Below are 21,295 nucleotides of genomic sequence, written 5' to 3'. Positions count from 1 at the left end.
AGATAGATAGATAGATAGATAGATAGATAGATAGATAGATAGATAGATAGATAGATAGATAGATAGATAGATAGATAGATAGATAGATAGATAGAAGCTTAAGAAATTTGTTGAGCACTAACATGGACTGTGAGTCACACTGGTGTAAAAACAGAATGGTGTTATTTTTTTCTGATTTAGCAAGCTTGAGTATGCAACACCCTCAACATCTGGATGATCAGTTCTGAACTGCAAAGCAGTTGCACAGGTTGCCTGGTGGAAGGCAACCTGTCTCCAAATTGCGATCTGATTTGGATGACTGCAGTCACTCTCAGACAGAGGAAGGTTTGCAAATAACTCTTGTCTAATTTATTGCAGACGAGTTGCCAAAATGCTGCAATCAGTCTGTGCTGGTGACTATAACTCATCTATACTACATCTGCTTTACTATTAAAGCCAGGTTGGCCAGCACCCAGGTTTTCACAGGTAGATCGGCATCCTGTAGCAATCACGTCATTATTTGTGAAGGAATTTGAGGATTTTTGTTTCACATCAATGAGGTTCCAGCTGGACTCTAAATGTAAGTATTTAACCTGAAATTCTGTTTAATAAAATGAATTGTTATGTTGACATGAACTGATTTGCAGTTTTGGCTGATTTATGACAGTTTTACCTCATTCAGTCTTAAACTGGCAGCAGACTGACTCCATCTTATTGCCACATGAACCAAAGTTGCTTTACAGACACCAACTGATTGTAAGTGGTCGCAGATCTGGTCGCCATCTTTGAAGCAACCATTTCAAAGGTAGTAAAATTACAAGCTCATTGAACACAGTCCCATTAATATTGGTCGTGTGGCAGTCTCCAACCACCGTTTTCTCCAGTGTGACTGTGACAACAAATAAAAAATCACAGCAGTGATGACAGTCCCTCTGGTTGATCCAATCTAGCACCGACCTTAGGTATACAATAACAACATCTGTGCTAGGAACTCTATTTAAACTGCTCTGTCTTCCGCCCTTTTTCTTCCTGTTAAAAAGCAAGTCGCCAAAGCGTTTGCTCATATGAGGTCATACAAGTGTTCAGGTTTTCTCTGTTTTCGCTGCATTATTGTAGCGTCTTTACCATAAAATATAAAGCATCTTGATGCCACTGTTGTTGTTGCGATTTATAAATAAAACAGAATTTAAATCAATTGAATCGAATATTAAAATGAGCAAAGCATCATTTCAACAAAAGTGAAAAAAACAAAAGTGGTTTAAATCAACATTTCAAGGGTGGTTAGACAAAGAAGTTACATATTACAGTTTAGATCTGTTGTTAGTTTCAAGTCTTTTTGGTCCTCTGAGTGTCTAGAAGGAAGTAGGACATGTTTTAGGGTGACCCTAACTGGCAATTGACAAGTTGCTCTCAAATGACTTTTTATAGTTATCTTTAAATCAGGTCCACCCCACACTCATGAACTCTGGTAACAATGAAAATGTTTGGCCTGAGGTTTGAAAAACAGGACATAGAAAATCACTGGGTGCCTTCCTGGTGGCTATTTTCATCTTTTATATACAGTTTATGAACTGACAGAGGGAAACCAAAAACACAAGAATAAATATGAGTTTCTTGCTTAATGTTATTTACACATTTTAAATGTAGAAATGAAGAAATCTTGTGAATGAAACTAACTTGTGAGTGCCTTCATGTGACAATACTGGTTGAAAAGCTAAAAATGATTAAATTACATAAAAGGCTTTTTTCTTTTACAAAGAAAAGAAACCCTTTTAAATAATTCTCTGATCTATTAATACCAAGATATCTGACTTAAGGATTAATCAGTTTAGCTGCTACCACAGGCTTTTGAAAGCTTTTCACTTTTCTGCTGCATCTTTCTTTTCTGTCCTGTCAGAGGGGAACAATGCTGGGCAAGTTAAATGAGGCTGATTATATACCCTAAATTATTGGATCAGATAGGAAATGAATAACTAAAAAGAAACATATCATTAATGTAAAAAGACAGAAAGAAAAGCTCATAATGCAACACAAATTAGCACTGTCCTGCATAATAAGGTCATACTGCAGAGAGGTATACAATATATATAGGTGTGTGTGTGTGTGTGTGTTTGTGTTAGCATATAACACACATTCCAATAGCAAGATTCTACTGGATGTATTATAGCACTGCAGCATCTTATGAATTTTAATACAAAACAATGGAACACCAACACAAACACGGGCACCAAAAATGAAAATCCAGTCAGATGTGTTTCACAGTGTTGCATGGCTGTTACACTTGGTTCTATTTGTTGTGTTGTGTTATAGAGGTGTTTATAAGTGTGTGTGTGTGGCCACACTGAGTATTTCACCTTCAGCACAGTAGTCAATGCATCGATCCATCCAAGCAGCAAGCAGTGAAAAAGTGAAATCATGAAGCTCCCGTTCCTCTCCTGCTCCTGCGCGGGGACGCTGGAGCATTTGCAGCAGCATTAAGGATTAAATTTGGCCCCCAGAAGATACCGAGATTGGTTTGATCAATACAATTAGATTGCCTTTTTTACGACGCACCAAGCACATTAATGTAGCAAAAGCAAAACATGTAAACTAATTCAGCCTTGTGTTCAGGAGTCACGGAGGGTAATGTCACAGTTTGTGTGCTAAATCCTGATAAAAGTTGCTGAATTCTCCACCGAGGTCTTGCTAATGATGTTCTCTTGGAAGTGATACAATTGGCAAATGATTATTGATTTCGGCACTAGAAGAGCCTGGCTCCATTACAGAATGATCCTGTGCCGGGTTGCAGTCGGTGAATTTAATTACGTCCATACGTGCATTTAAATAGGAGAGCCTCTCATTGTCCTTTAGGGTTTCAAAAAAAGAGAGAAAATATACACTTTCCTACAAGTGTATAAAATCTGCTGCATGTGGGGAGAAGCATGTTGTAGCCCCGTCACACCCCAGGCAATTTTTAAAATTTCATCAGTCTTCTGACTGCACAAGAGGTGAGAAGTGAGCGGCAGAAAATGTAATCCCCAAAACTGATGACTGTTACACAAAATTACAAGAATAGAAAAGACAAAGAGGCAGCATTAACTCTTAATATGCCCAGCCTTGGGCCAAACTAATAAAACTGCAATTGAATCAGCTCTAAATAAATGATGGTGCTGTAGTTTAATAACATATCATCTGCCCCGCTGACAGCATTAGACCTGACACTCTTATATATCTTAATAATCCCACAAGTTCAGACTGAAGGGCATTTGTCAAGAGCAAATTCACACCGAGTGCTGCTTTATTTCCCTAACTCGTTTTTTTCTGGCTCTTCTGAGACTTTCAGGCAAACGCCGAGCACCACCAAGTGGAGGTAATGAGAAATGGAAGAATAAATTGTCCCTCAAGCTAGTTATACAAACACTCTAAATGAAAAACAAAGCACCGGCAGGTCAAGCTGTCTGCACGCAGACAGAGAGACATAGACAGCATTTTCACTGATCCTGCTTTCAGTTGTGATTACCACCGCCCCACTTTCCTCCTCAGATCAACAGAAAAGACGAACACAGCACTTTTTAAATAAAATGACTCGATACAAATGGGAAAATAAAAAGGTTTTAATAATTCCCATGCATTTTGTGTAAACAAATAATTCCTCACAGTACTGCATTTACACATTGCTGACATATCATCAACACTGGCGCGACATACATAGGTCAGGTTTTTTTTTTCCAGTTCATATACTGCATGTGTTGGGTTTTAATACCACAGCATCAACAAACTGTAGCCAGCAGGCACTGAAGATAGCATCTTTGATTTATTCTGCACTGCATGTGCTGAAAACTTAGAGCCTGCAAAGCAGTTTGTGGCTAGTGATATACACTCACCCTTAAATGTGACATTCAGTAAATCATTTTATTATTAAAACTTTCATTGATTGGTTTGACTTAAGTAGAGTTCCTGTTGTATAGGTTAATGAAGCCTTCCAATGTTTCACTGTAAGATATTAGCATTTGTTTGGGGGGGGTTGTTTTGTTTTTGTAGAAGGGTTCATGTTTTGATCTTATGTAAAAGATGCATACGTGTATACTGCACATCAGTTTTTTTCTGACAAAAGCAGCACAGTTATGCAGACTGGTCATGAGTGGTCACAATCTGTCTAAATGCATGAACAGAAATAGAGTTCACTCTAAAATCAGCTAAATGTAAGTCACAAGGTTACTTAAAAAAAAAAAAAAAAAAAAAAAATACAAATAAAAATCCTCACAAGCAGTTTCATGCTGGAACTTCTTTCTTTGCACTACATCAGATTTCTGCTGCCGAGCTTTTAAAATCTGTGATTTTTGGGCACGGTGAGGGCCACAGCTCCATTTCATTAAAGAAGAGGCAGACATCTCTACAGCAGATGTCTCTGGAACTACACAGACCACTAATGCCCCTTTAAACCCAGACAACAAGCCTGTCACTGGGTCTATCATAAAACACTCCCATCCTGGGGCAAATATAGCTCTGCTAATATTGACCAGTTAAAAGTGATCAGACTGTAACACAATCCGAAAGCTGCAGCAGCATTTTTGCTGCAAAAGTCATGAAAACTGTTTAAAAAAATAAGTGCAACTGTGAGTGTTTGTTTCGAGGGGGAAACATGAGACAAATGAATACACTACAGAAAACCTTCATTCATATGAACTCTATATTACTCTGAGGAAATGTGCAAACAAAGCTTTAATAAAGATGCCTTTACATGCTCTCCGATGCTGGCCTTTGAAAAAAAATAAATTAATAATAATAATAATAATAATTTATATATATATATATATATATATTATATATATATATATATATATATATATATATATATATATATAATATATATATATATATATAATATAGTATATATAATATACATAATACATATATATATATATATATATATACAATATATATATATATAATATAAATATATATATATATACATATATATATTTATATATATATATATAGAGAGAGAGATATATATATATAAATATATAGATATATATATATATACATGTACATATACATATACATATATATACTTGGAAATAAATACACATCCAACAAGAGTGGCACTTCTACATACTCAGTGTGGGCATTTACAAGAATCTGCTTGCATAGTTAAGTGCATGCATAAGCAATTTATCATGCAACAACTGTCACATACTTCAGGAATAGTGATCTCTTTTTCTCGGGTCTACAGTCAGTGCGTTCTGTGGAGTACTACTCTGTATTGCAAGCTAAGATGCGTACAAGCTGTGATGTGGCATGTGAAGACAGAGGACAGGCTGTCTTTGAGCATGTTGTTTATGTGGTTTTTTTGTACATTAACCCTGTGTTCGTCTGGGAGGAATGTTTGGAGACGTCTGGCAGTCTGAAGAGGCTCGATTCCCCACAAGGGAACCTGGGCACCGCAGTTAAGTTTTGGCGTCAGCAGCTGGAGGGCAGGGGTGGTTTTGAGGGGTTATTACAGGTTAATAAACACAAATGTTAAGAACCATGGTGGACCGAGGATCTCCAGACGTTAGACACCGATGACGCACGTTTCACTCCTCAGCTTCTTGGCGACAGTCAGAATGTGGTCGAATAAAAAAAGAAGAAAAACTTTGTTTTTTTCTGTTTGTTTTTTTAAAGGCTATTGCAGAATTACTACGTCAAAAAAGAGCACATGTAAACAGCGGTTCGCACTAAACAGGCGTTATTGTGTTTTTCTTGAAATGACATTTTCAGTGCTTGATAAATATTAAAATCGAGTTACAAATTTACCAACACCTGCAGTTACACAACTTTCGATTAAATACTTCTCTGCGATTATCTGAGGCACTGATGTTTGTCGTTGACATAATGGCTCTCGATACTGGAGGAGAGCTGTACGTAAAGATCTTCTCTTGAAAATAATTTGCTGCATCAGCATGTTAAAAATTGCCAGTAAACTTCCTTTGGTGACTGAGTGAGTCCGTGTTTGAAAAGTTCCTTTCTCCTTTCCGCATCCACTTTCCAACTTGTGCAAAGTGACTTTTATTCTCGCTATGAGCTGCTCTTCTCCCGACGATGCTACAGACAGAACAAGGCAATAATTTAAACACACGCCCATGCTTATTTACAACACAGTATAATACGCCTGAAAATCAATGCAATCCATACAAAGTGCTTCTGTTAAAATCCATTCCTAAATAACTATTTAACAATGTGGGCAAGAGGTGTCCAATATGGCAGCTGGTATTCAGTGACCACTGAAAAGCTACAGGTGCTTCAAAGTTGTTTTGCCAGACATGCTTTGTGTCTGGTTTGATGGTTAAAAAGAAACAGAAAAACACCTCAGAGCTGCACTTTAGAGAGATTGTTTTTCAGACCCTCGGAGTAACATCACTTGGATTTCTGGCTAGTTTGTGTGGAGTTGATGGGGATCTTTCTGGACTGTAATGTCTTTTTAGCCGGCTCTTTCTTTGAAGGGTCCTTTGCAGTGGCAGGAGACTGAGCTGCTGTTTCTGCTCCAGAAAGCTTTGATTTTGTGGAGGGCAGCAGTGAGTGCTTGGCGGAACTTGATGCCTTAGAGGACTCCTTGTCTTTGGCTGTGCTCGCGTTGGACTCCGAGGCCACGCACAATGTTTTTTTGCTCGCTCCGTGCGGGACTCCTTCTCTAGATGCGCTCCCACCACTCTCCTCTGGACTTCCTTTCCCCTCTCCTGCCCCTGCTTTGCCGCTATCACTTGGTTTCCGGGTCTCTTTAGGCCTCAGAGCAGTTTTAAAGAAGGACAAACCTTTGTCCTCTGTCTTACTGCTCCTCTGGGGGCCTCTTAGCGGTGGAGCTGTATTTAAAGAGGAAACACCTACACTTGAGGATCGGAGACTAGTAATGGAGGAGCTACTGCTTGAGCTCCGGGCTGCTGCTCTGTCTTCCATAGCCTTGCCTGGCCTGCCCTCTGCTCTACTAGCAGCGCTCAGCCTGGAGGGAGGACCTCCATGGCTAACTTTCTTCTCTAACGCCGTATTGGTCCGTGACGATTCACGGCTAGTGCTCCTGTCTGCTGCTCTGTTCCTTCCTGAAGCGGAGCTTTTCTCACTAACCCCTCTGGGTGATGTCCTCCTCTGAGGGTGTGAGTTTTGTAATCCGGGAGATCCACTCTTTTTCTGTGCAGCCAACTCAGGATGTAATACCTCCGTGGTTTGGGATGATCCTTTTTTAGAGGGGGTTGCTGTTCTGGAGGAGCCGCCCTTGCAAATTTTAGTGCTTCCATCACTTTTGTCTTTTGGCGTTGATGGTGCCGCTGCGCTTTTGGATTGTGTTCGAGACTGTGACTTATCAATGGCCGGAGATGCAGGAGAGAGAGAGCTGGATGACGTCGAGGAGGTGGCAGCGCGCTTCTTTGGGCTCTTTTCGCTCTCCAGCCCAGTCTTGGCAGAGGACCTTTTGACACCGCTGCTGTCCACAGCCACAGTCCTTGGTTTCACCTCCTTTGCAGGTGCACCATGTCTTGGACTGACCTGTTCAGCCCCAGCCAGTAAATTGTTGTTATCTCCTGCCTGGATGGAGCTCCTCTGATCTGCCTGCAGCACAGCTTTCGAGTGCACCTGCTCTATCAGCCTTTTAGCGCCTCCATTACTCTCCAAAGCACCAATAGCCGACTTGCCCCCTGACAGTTTATCTAACTTCGGTGACCCAGTGAAGCAGGAGGTAGACTGCTTGGTATCAACCACCTCTCCTATCCTTTCCAGTACTGGGGAGGAGGAGTGGGACTCCAGGGAGAAGCGTGAGGGAGAGTTGGAACGAAGCTGGAGCTTAGCAGAGTGGGGCCAGGATGGTTTAGCACCGTTTTCACTCAGTGCTAAGGGACTTGCGATGGAAGATCTTGAGGAGAAAGTTTGCCTTTGCATGCCTCTCACTGCTGGTCTGGAAGATAAACCTGCAGGGCAGAGATGATCATGCATTAAGAAAATAGTCATGCTTGTCAGCTGAAAAAAACACATGTAATTGTGTGAAATTAGTGTTCTTTACCATCATCTTCACTCCGTTCACCAGCAAACTCAGCAGACTCAGAAAGAGAGGCCAGCGAGGTGCGTCTGGAGGACCCGGACGAGGCTTGGCTTGGTGGACGACTTCCTATCAGCCGACTAATCCAGTGCTCACACAAAGAGGAACTGGTGGAACCTGAGAGGCCAAATAGACAGACAGTGGTTGAACATCTATATATTATGAGCATGACAGGATAATTTAATATGTGAGGTATGAGGTGCAATAAAAAAGTTCCAGGATACAGCACATAAAAAATAAATATCAAAAACCTTTAAGGACATCTGCTCATGAACCTTCAGACCTTCTACTTTTAGATCTCTGTGATGTGAGCCGGATTTCTCTCAGTGTCTGAAAACAGGAGCCCTTCAAAATTATTTTCATTTTGGGCAAGTGTGCAAAGTCACAGGGAAGCAAATCTAACCAGTGGGTTTGTATGCCAGCACACTGTGGAGTTCTCCACAGTGTTTCCCTTCAAACACCACAGTCACACCCTGGAGGATGAATTCCCAGTGCTTAATCTCATGACTGCTGAGGAAAAAAGAAGAAGAACCACCTGCTCCCTGCACGATGCTCCATCTTCAGGCTTTGAAACTGTAGAGTACATAAACTGCTGAAAGTGCTCAGTGGTAGCTACAGACCGAGCACTCATCACCAGCATTGATCATCCACAGCAAATTTGAATCAGTTTTAATGTTTGCCCTCTGCACTGTTTTAACAACAGATGCGCTAGTGTAAGTGTTCATAAAGGAATTTCCAAGGAATAATATAGCAACAGTGGTAAAACCAGGTCGCCTACAAATCACAGTCGGTGGACCGATCTCTAACTCCTTCAGCCCACTTGTGCAGGATCCTGAACCTCATGTTTCCCCCAATGCATCCATGTGAGAGTGTGTGCAAATGTTAGAAAGGTGATATATTAGCACCAGTCCATTTACCATTTAGGCGCATGAGAAAATGACTCAAAACTGTGTTCCTTTTTATGGGTTTATTGCCAAATGCTTTTTCTTGCATATTGGACATGAGTCTGCACACAGTAACATTGTCACAAATTACCTCCCACAGAACTGTTGGCAGACCAGGACGGGATAGTTGCACGTCGTTGATAAAACAAGATGTAAGCAGTCTGCTTGCAGACCTCATCTTCAGATATGGGATGAACATCGCTATCATCAAAGCAGTACCACTGCCCATCGATGGAGTTCTTACAGTGAGCTACAAGACACAATGAAATAAAACAACATAAATATCCTGGAGAGCTCCTGTACCCAGCTGGATATGGTGCTTCCTCACCTGTGTAATGTCCTCCCTGCATGGTCCCATGATGGTTACACACCGCATACAGGTCATAAAGGTAGTCCTCTGGATCACGACCCATCCCGTACGGCCGTCTCCATGGCGACCAGTGGGAGGGTAGACTCCAGCTGCTCTGGCTTCTCTTTACCATATGAGGTGCCATGTCCATGCCCGTAAGCGGGAACTTCACCATGTTCTGCATCTTCATTCGCCGATCCCCGTCCTGTAGAAGCAATACGTTTAAGTTTGGTGGGTTTTTTTGTTTTTTACTTACATCGTATGAAAAGATACAATCTTGTACCTGTCTGAAGCGTTTCAGGTGAAGTATGAGGATGTCTGGCAGGGTCCACAGGCTGAGTTTGATGCTGCCTTGCTGAAGCTGCTTACAGTGTGGACAGCGCCATGCATCATCAGGAGCAAGCTGAAATCAATGTGAAAACGCTTTAAAGTGGCAAACTTTAAGCACAAAACAGGCTTTACGCTCTGCACCCCTGCATGCAGGGGAAAAAATATATATTTTAATCAGTATCAGTAATATTTTTTGTGCAGGTGACACCAGCATACCTGTTCCTCTTTGGTGTAGAGTTGAAAGCACTGGGCGAGTGAGCAGGTCTGAGGCTGCAGATGCTGCTCCTTCGCTTGCCGCACACTTTCAGCATCGGGGATGTACTCGTCCTCAGTTCTTTTGAACAGACTGTGGGCGTAACACAGCCGAAGTCACAGAGGGAATACACAACTTCAAAAGAGTTACTATACAGCGCTGCGCTAAAGTCACCCCTCATGTCTTCACATGTTTTATATATATGAGAAAACACATAGAAATAGAGCATATAAGGGAAAAAAAAGAGTTTGTACAATTCCAAAGAGCTTGAAAGTCAATATTTGGTGGGAACATCATGACTCTTCATTATTCTCTTGTAATTTCTTTAAGTAGTCTTCAGGAATAGTTTTTCAGAGTTCTTGAAGGACATTCAAGGCTCTTCCTTGGATGTTTCTGCCTTTTGTTCTGTTCTCTGTCAAGATGATCCCACACTGCTTCAATAATGTTGAGTTCTGAGCTTTTGGGAGGCCAGTCCATGACTGGTAGTGCTGTATTGTGTGTTGCTGTTTTTATTTATCGAGCTCTGCATTTACTGAAATTTAGTTTAGGATCATTGCCGTGCAGAAAATCAAAGTCACTGCCAATCAGACACTTTCCAGATAGTGTTGCATGGTGGAACAAAATCTGATGGTACATTTCTGCGTTTATATTTCCATGAATTTTGACAAGATCCCCAACACTGCTGGCTGAAGTACAGCCTCAAACCATGACCGAGCCTCCACTGGGTTTTACAGATGTCTGTAAATACTCAATGTTGTACCGCTCACCTGACCTCCTCCGTTTCTACAGACAACAATTTGAACCAAAAACTCTTATTTGGATTCATCACTCTATCAGTCCATCATTTTTTTTAGTCCAGTTCTTGTGTTAATTTTGTGTGTGTGTGTGTGTGCGTGTGGGTGTCACGTACTAGTCTTTCGTCTCCTTGTCCCACTCAACAACAATTTTGACATGAGGGGGTCCTCCGGGACCACAGGACTTGTATGCTCTGTTAAAAGTTAGACCAGAGACACATTAAATGTTTAATTTTACACATTTAACTGGGTTTTTTAATTCATTATTATATTTATTATCATAAGCACAGAAAGATTTACGCCTCCACTAGAGGTAATTTCTGTTTTAGATTTTCACCACTAGCCACTATTAACCATTGTCCTAGTCTTGAAGTCATCATCAGAACTTGTGATGGTGACCATGTTTTTTGTTTTAAAGTTTAGTTTGAACCAGTCTTTGTTTGTTCATGTAACACAAGCAGAGCAAATGTCACTCACAACTTTCTTTTCATTAAAAAAAAAATCCATGCAACAACCCCAGAGGTCGACAGCCTCTGTGAAGAAAATCTATAAGAACCAGACAAGCTATCAGACATCTCAGGATTTATTTTGACATCAATACCAATGAAGGTTCGCTGAGGCTCTTCAATCACCTTCAACTGGACAGAACACGCCACAGGATTTCTACAATGACATTCAGGTGGGGTAACACTGCATCCTAGCGGGGATATGCGGCATTACCTCTCCACAGAGGGATGGCAGAGCGGCTGCTCCTCCTGAGGCAAGAGATATGTGATTCCAACCACTCCTACCACACGCAAAGTGAAGGGCCCCACCTACAGGGCGTCAAGGGTAAGACAAGAAAAAACTTTATCTTCATTAAAAGTTTATCAAAATGTGAGGTTGCTGTGTTTACGTCTTAATATGTACCTGTACAAAGACTCCAGGGCGCAGAACATGCCTCATTTTCTCCAAAATCTCTTTCTGTAGTACATCCCAGGTCACTGTACGCTCCAAATATAGAATAAATGGATTACCGAACCTGGGGGAAAATAGAAAAACAGCAAGTTTTAGAAGATTTGTGGATTAAATTTGCAATTCTTACACAGCTCTGTCCATTAAAGCACCTGCGTCCTTGCTGTCCAGCGCAGGCTCTGTTGCACACCAGCAGGACGATCTTCTCAGCCTGCCCGCTGTTCTTATTGGGACTCTGAGGTGGTGTTGTAGGCTCTTGTATTTGTGTGGCCATCCTGTTATTATCTGTCCCATACTTCAAGTTGTTCTGATTGAGATTGGCATGTGGGCTTCCTGAAACGTACACAGAAAAAGTTCAAGTTGGGGGGGAAAAAACCCATGTGCTCCCTTGTGAAGTGTTTCCAAAAATCAATCCAACATGCTGCTTTACCTTCCCAAAAATGAAACATTTTGCCTGTTTTTGTCAACCCACTACACTGAGACAAAGAGTGAGTAAACAGGATGTCGTACCACATCGCTTGGAGCGGATCTGCTCCGGTCTGAACAGCTCGGGTGTCTCGAAAGCAAAGATGGAGTCACTCTCCTGAATGATCTCGAGGTCGTCGTCATCGTCACAGAAGGAGCGATGGAAGCCATCGTAGTACATTTCAGTGAGAACAATCTAAGCAGTGACGGGGAATCAAAAAAACCCAAAACACTAAATTACTGATGCGGGTTCGTTAACAGGAACACAAAGAGGAAAGTTTTAAATGAGGCCTCACCTGTTGGGCAGGTATTTTGGTCTCTTGGGCCACAGCTTGTCTCAACCTGGACACGGTGCCAGAGAGGGGCACCGCCACCCCGACTCTCATACAGTGGGAGCACTTTCCTTGATACACCACTGTCACATACAGGGGCCTGCACAACAGAACGACTGGATTTAATTGGCTGTTTCATAACCATGACTGGACCGATGTTCCAAAGATAGACAGCATCTTCTAATTTTAGCTTTTTCCTGTCACATCTCTCACAGTGTTTGTCTGGGCTCTGTTTGACACTCCCTTTGTTTCCAAGCTTGGAGTTCAGACAGGATCTTGTCTCATTACAGTTTTGGATACAGGGACTTTTTTTTAATTGTATGATGGCTATTGTCTTACTTCTAAACTAGACCCAGAGTCACCTTACCTTGTGTGAGGTACCGGGATTGGCAGTGAGATGCAGAGGAAAGGATCAAATGTGTTGCTCTGTTTCTGGCAGTGAGGGCAAGTCAGGGAGGATCTAATCAGAGAAACAAGGAGAATTAATGAATTACAACTGACACCACTTTTATGTTCTTATATGAAGCTGAATAGTTGAGCCAGATCAAGACTGGAAATGGGAAACAATTTATTCCTAAGATCAGGCTCCTGGGAGGCTTCCCATCATCCCATCATGCACTAAGCATTTCTTCTTTCCTGACCTCTTTTCAATCTCTGTATGTTTATACACCACTGCTACATTTAATCACTCTCAATTATAAAACTCTCATAATTTGTCTTTAATTCTGCCTCTCTCTGTTGTCTCCTCACAGCTGATGACTGTCCCTCCCTGATCCTGGTTCTACTGGAGGTTTCTTCACATTAAAAGGAAGTTTATTCTTCTCACTGTTGCCAAATGTTTGCTTTTCAGGGTTATCTGACTGTTGGGGTTTTCTTTTTAATACCGCAGAGTTTTTACCTTACAATATAAGGCAACTGTTAATGTGAATTGGTGCCATATAATAAAACTGAACTGAATTTTAAGTTTCTTGGGCTTTAAATAAAAGGAAAAGAAAAAGAAGAAAAAGAAGCAACAACAGCTTTGAACCTGCAATCTTAATAATGGCCAGCAGGGGGCAATTGCTCCAGTTACAGAAAGAAGTCTGTAAAGACTGAGGAAATGACTCCACTTCTCACTTGATTTATGAGTTCAGTGAACACTTTTCTGGTGAGTTTATGGTCTTGAAAATGTATTTTCATTCTTATTTAACACTGCTTAACACTTTCTAGGATAAAACATCCACAGCAAAGAATCCACAAACCAATGAGTGATCTCGCTTTCCAGATGCACAGTGTTTGGTTTGATGTCAAAGTCACAGCTGTGTATAAGTATCCTCATCTATACCAATGTGGATTCGACCTGTGATCGGCGTTTCACTTGGATGTTTATCACATGGGCAATTACTCTCAGCATAGAAAACAAAGGATGTCGAGGATTTTCTTAACAACGTATGTATGTTTTGTAATACAAGCACGGTGCTAAAGAGTCAAAACAAATGTGCAACTGCCAGCAACTGCAAATTTTACCTGTATTGTGCCTGAAACAGCTCCTGTACAAAAGAGCCAGGTGCTGGTAGTGGAGATCCTTCAGGGACAGTTTCTTCTTCTACTGGAGGCTGAGAATAAACAACAGCAGCAGTCAAGAAGCAATAAAATGTTCAGAAATTACCGAATGCGCAGTTGCATATCTGTTTACTTTAGGACACAGCGGTAACACGTAACTGTGATCTAAATCAGTGTTTACCTTCCTGGGGAGTCTGCTGTCCAGGGGGACAATTTGGTTGAGGTCTTCATGAACTCTATCAAGCAACCAGAGGAGGAATTCTTGGGCATCGTGCTGGGAGTTGCCCTTGAATTGAAGGGCACTCTTTGACACTACATTCTGCAGACAACAGCAGAAAAAAAGAAAAATCAAGGAATTGGATGGATTTAAGTGGCTTGCACAAAAAAAAACAGAGATGTAGTAAAAGTTCACAGAGAGCAACTCGTTCCCTTTTTCCACCTTGCTTAACTGTGAAATATTCAGCTATGTTTAACCAGGACAACGATTAGCAGAGTCCTAAAGGTCAGGCCAAGCTTTTTAAAGCAAGGACACTGGCTGAAGCTTGACCTTAAACAATAAGCTGCTGGAGATCAAAACAGTGCGTACTCTACAAAGCCGCCCAGGCTGGAAGCTGTGAAGTCACCTCCACGCAGAGGCTATCAAATGTCACACAAGGTCAAAGATACGAGCAGCACTGGGTACTGTGTGGCCGCTCAGCCTCTCCTATGGGACAGTCGTCCTTATTTTAGAGCAGTTACAAAAGCAGCCTCAGCACTTTTGTGCAAAATGGTGCAAATAAAACAGGGCCAGGCTATCTTGTGTGGCTCAACCACAAAGGTTGTCTTTAAGTAAAGAGATCTAAGATGATATTAGTGATTCATTTTCTAAATACCCAGGTCTCTTTTAAACACTGCACCTTCACAAAAATAGAACCCTATAAACTGCTATGCTGTGTGTATTTTTGGTTAACGACAGACAAGACACTGTGCATAAAATGAGATTGTTATTCCCATAGGGCAAAGGATGCACAAAATGTGAAATTCTAAGCCAATAGCAACTGTCCTGATTGTCCTGAGTGCCACTGTATTTGGTTTTAGTCGTTACTCCCTGTTTTCTTCGTTGTGCGATATAAAAACAATGGCTGAACTGTTTCAGAGTCTTTTATTGTTCATCGCACTGTTTGTCAACGTCTAGCTGATAAAAATCGGCCAATGCCATTGGTTTATGCTGTTTTTTGCCGACAGGCCAATAACCAATCAGTATGAAAGTGGCTTGATACTGATGCTCAGCCTGTGTAACTTCATTCTGAATTCATCAGTTGGTGATAATATTTAAAAAGTAATATTAAATGAGGCACTGCATTAAAGCTGTGATATCTTTCTCATAATGCATCATTAGCCTGAGTTGTTGGCTTTTTTTCTGCCAAATAAGTGCCCTCACATTTCATACCCCAAACCTCTGGTCTGCAATGCAGAGTTCAAAATCTAAATTAAAAACCAGTGACACCAACAAGGCACTACAAAAATCCCCAGTGCCAGGAAGGACAAACTGTTTTCCAGGGCTGTGCACTCAAACACTTTTGCGTGACTCTTACTGACCTTCGTTTGTACCTTTGCAGTACATTTGACCAGGTTGAACTTGTAGTTCAACTTAAATGTCAAATAGCAGGTTGAGCTTGAAAGGATTAAATAAGTGTTAAGTAAATGTGGCATAAAATGAATGAAACCACCACACAGCAAAAATATAACTATGTTTCCCGTGTATTTAAAAGGTGCACGATGTATGTATGTATGTGCATTTATAACACCTGATGAAGAAAAAGTTTAAAAGTTTTTAAAAAGAGCTAGAAGGAGAAACAGAAATATTAGTTTATCCACCAGAGGGCACTCTGCAACTTCTCTGTTAGCAACACTCATAAAAAGAAGTAGTCAAAGACTGATTGTAACAGTAAAAAAAAGTTTCGTTTTTTTTTTTTTTTTAATTATCTTAGTAGGAAAAGCTACTTTTGGCTGCTCCCATATTCACAAGTCATTGCCACAGCAGATAGCCTTGCATGGTAGGGCTGGGCTATATCATACCGTTCATGGTAATACCAGTGTAATTTTGGGCAACGATAGGAAAATGAAATATCGCGATAGAATATGGGTAAACGGGCATGCAAAGTGCTTATGTTTACATACGCACATGGCTGTGATGCAGAATAAGAAGAGGGAAAGCCGGTTGTTGAATGAAACGGATGAACCAGAATTGGTTTGTAAAAATGCTGCAACTTCAGTGATGTGGAACTGGTTTAGCTTTCGTCCGTCAGATACACAACAAAGGACTATTTTTGGTAGAGCATGCTAGCGGGCTGTTGTTATTACCGTGTTGTTTGGAAAATACGGCACACTTAAAATCAATCCTTTGAGTGTCTCTTATAATCCCGTGTGCCTTATGTATGAACTCTGGTTGTTTACTGACCTCGAAACGATTTTATGTACACGGCGCTCGAAAATCTGTCAAATGTTTCCGTACGACTTTGCTGAGCTACAAACCCGCACCACTTGATGGATTGTCGGAGCATTACGGCTATCGTAGGCAGACGCCTCCCGGAGTGATAGGTACTGCGCTTCAACATAATATTACCATATTGTGTGTATATAACCTCTTTTTAAGTTTTGTGGATATTATACATGGTTATGCTGAGGATATGGCATTTCAAAAGGCATTTCCACTGGAAATGCCTTTTGGTTAAACTGTCAGCGAGGAATTTGCATTTGCACTGTTAAATTTTTATATAACTTTAATGCAGATAAAAAACAGCTGCTTGTTTAAGTGAAAATACATTGATGGGGTTTTTTGCACTAATAAAGTTGTGGAGTTGTAAAGTATTTTGTCTAGTGTCAATTATATCGTCAGTTATATCGTTATCGCAAATTTTAAAATGTATATCGTGATAAATATTTTTGGTCATATCGCCCTGCTCTACTGCGTGGTTTTCCATTTTTTTGTTTTTGTTACTTTTTTGGTTGATTTAGGATTTGCATCTTCTCCCAGATTTGAACTGGAGAACTTTGCTTATTAGACAAATATTATCTTAGTAACTGCCCATAAAAAGCTACACACGATGAATGTCATGCAAAGCTGTTCATATTTCATGGGTCTGAAAGAAAAAATATCGGCTGACATATTGGATTTTTAGATCATCAAATATCAGTATCAGTACGGGTTTTAAAAAATATCATATCAATATTATCATCATATAATTTGTTTTGTTTTGTTTTGTTGGGGGGGGGGGGGGTTACAAATGTTGAATGTCTCATGTTGGCACTGTCACAACACTTTACTCCGTGTGTAGAGTGACTGCATTGGCTTTGACACTTGACCCTGTTACAGGAAGCCACTTCAATGTCATCTGATATTTATGCTTTTATCTACATTTAGTTTCATTCTGTTTCATTTTTCTTTGTTGGATTGGATATTTTTACACATTTGAGATATTTAATACACTTTTTATTTATACTTATTTTATATAATTGTATTTATTTTGATCTTTTTTTAAGATAAGATATTTGTTTTGTGATATTGTATTTAAATTTTTAGCTATATGCCAATTCTACTTTGTAAGCAGTTTTGTTAGGTCTTTTTAGTGTGTTTCACTTAATGTTCAGCTGGTATAACAAAGGAACTTCCAAACTCTTTGGGCAAATAAAATCTCATCTTAAGATGAGATGTGCAGAAGTGCAGACTTGTGCAAAGTCTTTGAGATTTTAGGTAGTGTACTACAACCAAATCCTCAAACCAGCGGCTTCTGAGAGAGAATGGACGATAAAATAATTCCCTTGTGTTCTTATTAAATCTCCCTAATGGTCTTTAAGTGCTTCCAGTTTAGGCTCAGATTGTGGTTTAAGAAAAGAGGTGGAAAATTAGCAAATGTCCATCTTTAATGTACACAAACCACAACAAAGTTTGCTTTGCTGAAGTCCAGTTAGCAGCATTTAAGGTTGTAATAGTATTTTTTAGACATTTGAAGAGAAAGATCCATTTGTACTGTGTGTGTGTGTGTGTGTGTGTGTGTGGTTGTGGTGTGTGTGTGTGTGTGTGTGATGCTTGTGTGGTGTGTGTGGTGTGTGATTCGGTCGTGTGTCGTTTCTCCCAAATATCTATTGGAACATGACACTTTTAAACACCAGTTGGACAGCGTTACTAAGTTACTAGAAAACACTTGTATGCTGCAAAAATCCTACATAGTTTTATTCTATTTTTTTAAGGTTATATTCACCCATGTGTCCATGTCCAGTTCAACATGTTTAATGCTTCTGATGATGAAAATAATCTATATCCAGCTGGACTGTTTGCAGTTTGGCTGGCAACTAAAGCAGAAGAAAATAGACAGAAATAGCAACATTGTCAAGAACAAAGAATGCGCTGTATGGCCCGTTTCTGTTTAGTCTCTCTCCACTTTGTATTGAACTTTTCAAGAACACATCATGAGTGAGAAAACACGTCTTTTGTTGTGCAGAAGCAAATCTTTGTGATCGTGACAGGCAAACTTTTCATCGCCGGGACGCAGATTTAAGAGATGACAATGAAAAACAGACAAGGCTGGAAGCAAAAAGCTGATACAGTCAGCTTCAGTACAGCTCTGCTCAAGATTCTGTTTCATTTACAAGGAAGAAGTGTTAGTCCTATAAACACTGACTTTTCACAGATCACTGGGATTCTACTATAAACACTTTACTGCTTGTAAAGTGCATATATGGCTGCCCCGTGTATGACAATCACACCTGGATCAAAGTCAGAAACACAAAGTGGCATGTCTAAAATATAAAACTAATCATCTTTGTAATATTTAAGGAGTTCACACTCAGATGTATCTTCTAACCATGTAAGTTTAGAGAACATAAAAAACACATTGATTTGTAGCCAACCACTTAAAAAGTAGGACTCAGTTTGTTGCTCAAGTTCACTTAGTTGCACTTAAGAGGCAAAAACTTGGACTATAAGGTACAGCTGGTTGTCCCATAAGCTCATATCTAATCAAACGTTAGATGACTGTTGAATTTGGAGCTCAAAGAAATAAAAAAAAATATTGCAAAATAAAATAGAAACACAACTTAAATCTAGTGTCTTTTGGACACTTTCTGCTTGCTTGTCAAACTTGTGCAGACCCACACAGAGCGAGGGTCTTTATATGGGTCTCCACGACCTACCTTAAAGTCTCTGCTGTGCTGAGGAGTGTACTCGAAGGTCCACAGAGCCCGAACCAGTCCGGACAGCTGCTCGGTTACCTCCCCTGTCTCCGGCTGCTGCTGGCCTCCCCCTTTTTTCTGCATCAGCACCCCGTTGGACTTGGCCTTTTCGTTGTTGCTTGTCGTCTCTCCACCTTTGAACTGCTCCAAAGCAAGGTACTCAGCAAAGAGCTCTGTGTTGCTCAGGCACTGCAAGATAGCGTTCATGAAGCAGGTGTTGCCGTGGTTCTTGAGCCCGGCGACACCGGGCACCTTATCCCCAAAAGGGAAACCCCCGCAGTCGCTGTCATCCGACGGGAGTGACCCCCCGGTGGTGTTGGGGAGCAAAGTTGCATCGTCGGTCTCATCCTCGGCGGCCTGCTCGTCGGTGCCAAAATGAGACAGAGTCGAGAGAGTCCGGAGAACTCTGCTCATAAAGCTCCCCACGGAGCGCACCGAGCTCCTCCGGAACAGCTTTTTGCTGAAGGATTTCTTCTCCTTGTTACTCACAACTTTCGACATAATTGCTTTTTTTCTCTCTCTGCCCCTCCGATTTCACACCTTAATTACAGAGAGGGCCCCCACTTTTCAGAGAAACACCCCGTGCCCGCGCACTGACAGCTCCCTCGCTCTGTGGTGCTTTACGGGAGGCCTGAGCATATTTCACTGAAACGTAAAGGCCTGGCAGTTCTTGGGATCATATCATTAGGAGACAGCAGAGTACAGCATCAAATCATCGGCCCACTTGCAACACTGCGTCGGATTGCATAAACTGCCTCCGCTGAGAGCCGCTATCAGGGCGCTTTACGTGAATGCCAGGGGTAGTCCCGCACCCGCCAGCAGCCATCGTCATTTCAAATGGTGACATATCATCACCCGTTTCTTTGTTAGGGTGCTGGAAAAGGAAAAAGAAAGCACGGCGCTGTGGGGGCTCGGGTATCAGTGTCAGGCACACATAAACATCAAATCCACTACTCGCAATTAGGCTGAGAGTGACGAGCGGAATTCCTCATCATTTATTATTAAACGAACCGCAGCTCCACCCTTTTAAAGGTATTTCTTCTGACCCCGGCCATCGAATCCGCGCTGACGTTGAGAACCGGTGGGTCGGAGATATGAACCAAGTGAACGTCTTCCCTAAATCGACTCCACGGGCGCGCTGCCAAACTGAGGAACCCCCGACCGAAGCGACACAGCGCGCCGCTCCCTGGCGTTTGGCTGCTGCGGGGCATCTCTCCCTGCGCCAAACGCGTGAAGCGGACGTTCCCGTTTCTCCATCTGAAAGTTTGTTGTCCTTTTTTTTTGTTTGTTTAAATACTTGTCCGCTTCGTGCGCCTTAATTCCGCCTCCGAATGAGATTCACGGCGAGGCCGCTTCTCCCGTCTCCATCACCACCATCATCATCTGTGGGCAACGATACTGCAGGCAGGGCGGTAACGGCTGACGTCAGGGCCAAACACTGGTCCATGTTGGAGGAGAGCAGGTACAGCGGCATGTGATGATGCTCCGTGCCTGTTTGTGGACAGCGCGGACGCCGATCCCAACCAATCCGGTAGCAGTGGTAATATATTACTCTTTCACATTATTTTACATTATTTGCAGCTGAGCTTATAGCTGGGGGAAAAGGACAACAAAGGAATTTTTGTTTAAAAAAAACCCCATAAAATTTAATTAAAAAACAAACAAACAAATAAATTATGTAAAAATGTTGCCAGTTGCTATGAATTGTTCTACAGTGGCTACACAAAAGACACAACACAGTTATTTTCATTATCAGCTGATTTTTCCCGATAATGTAGGCTATTGCTGGGCCACTGGCATGTCGGGAAATCGTGGAAAAGTCAGATTAATTAGAATTTATTTGACTTATATGGGCCTAGCGACAGTTCAAGACAACAGTCGTTTCAAGGCAGTTGATGTTGTAAGGTAAAGGCCCCACAATATTCACAGCTACCCAACAATAACATGATCCCCTATGAGCAAGCATTTGGCAACAGTGGGGAGGAAAAACCTCTCTTTAACAGGAAGACATATTTGGGTGAACCAGGATCGAAGGATGTAGCCATCTGGCAGCTGGTTGGGCAGATGGCTGCACCAAAAGTAGAGCAATTCTCCCTAA

General features: G+C 41.4%; 1 protein-coding gene across 1 annotated transcript; it reads right to left on the bottom strand.

Moving 5' to 3' along the window:
• Positions 1-5,006: 5,006 nt before the first annotated feature.
• On the bottom strand, positions 5,007-20,680 carry LOC102306219 (ubiquitin carboxyl-terminal hydrolase 31). The gene is made up of 16 exons (XM_005935508.3): positions 19,159-20,680; positions 14,168-14,305; positions 13,951-14,039; positions 12,812-12,904; positions 12,409-12,544; positions 12,158-12,308; positions 11,800-11,980; positions 11,603-11,714; positions 11,414-11,508; positions 10,810-10,887; positions 9,863-9,992; positions 9,600-9,719; positions 9,296-9,521; positions 9,059-9,217; positions 7,988-8,140; positions 5,007-7,895 (listed from the first exon to the last, which is right to left on the bottom strand). The coding sequence occupies exons 1-16, from the start codon at positions 19,696-19,698 to the stop codon at positions 6,358-6,360; spliced, it is 3,939 nt and encodes a 1,312-aa protein (XP_005935570.1). The 5' UTR covers positions 19,699-20,680; the 3' UTR covers positions 5,007-6,357.
• Between the last annotated feature and the right edge of the window lie 615 nt (positions 20,681-21,295).

The sequence above is a fragment of the Haplochromis burtoni genome, unplaced genomic scaffold (genome assembly GCF_018398535.1).
Source record: "Haplochromis burtoni strain Fernald_Lab_line unplaced genomic scaffold, NCSU_Asbu1 Contig_192, whole genome shotgun sequence".
Taxonomy (NCBI): domain Eukaryota; kingdom Metazoa; phylum Chordata; class Actinopteri; order Cichliformes; family Cichlidae; genus Haplochromis; species Haplochromis burtoni.
The sequence above is the reverse complement of the archived record's forward strand: the minus strand, read 5'-3'. Positions and strand labels throughout refer to the sequence as shown.

Bases quoted from the DNA above. Each gene is read 5' to 3' on its own strand.
- LOC102306219 (XM_005935508.3), bottom strand. From the start codon at position 19,698: ATGTCGAAAGTTGTGAGTAACAAGGAGAAGAAATCCTTCAGCAAAAAG. The intron at 9,993-10,809 runs GTACGTGACACC...TTACGCCCACAG, and splicing joins GACAAGGAGACGAAAGACTA to TCTGTTCAAAAGAACTGAGG. The intron at 9,720-9,862 runs GTATGCTGGTGT...CATTGATTTCAG, and splicing joins TCTACACCAAAGAGGAACAG to CTTGCTCCTGATGATGCATG.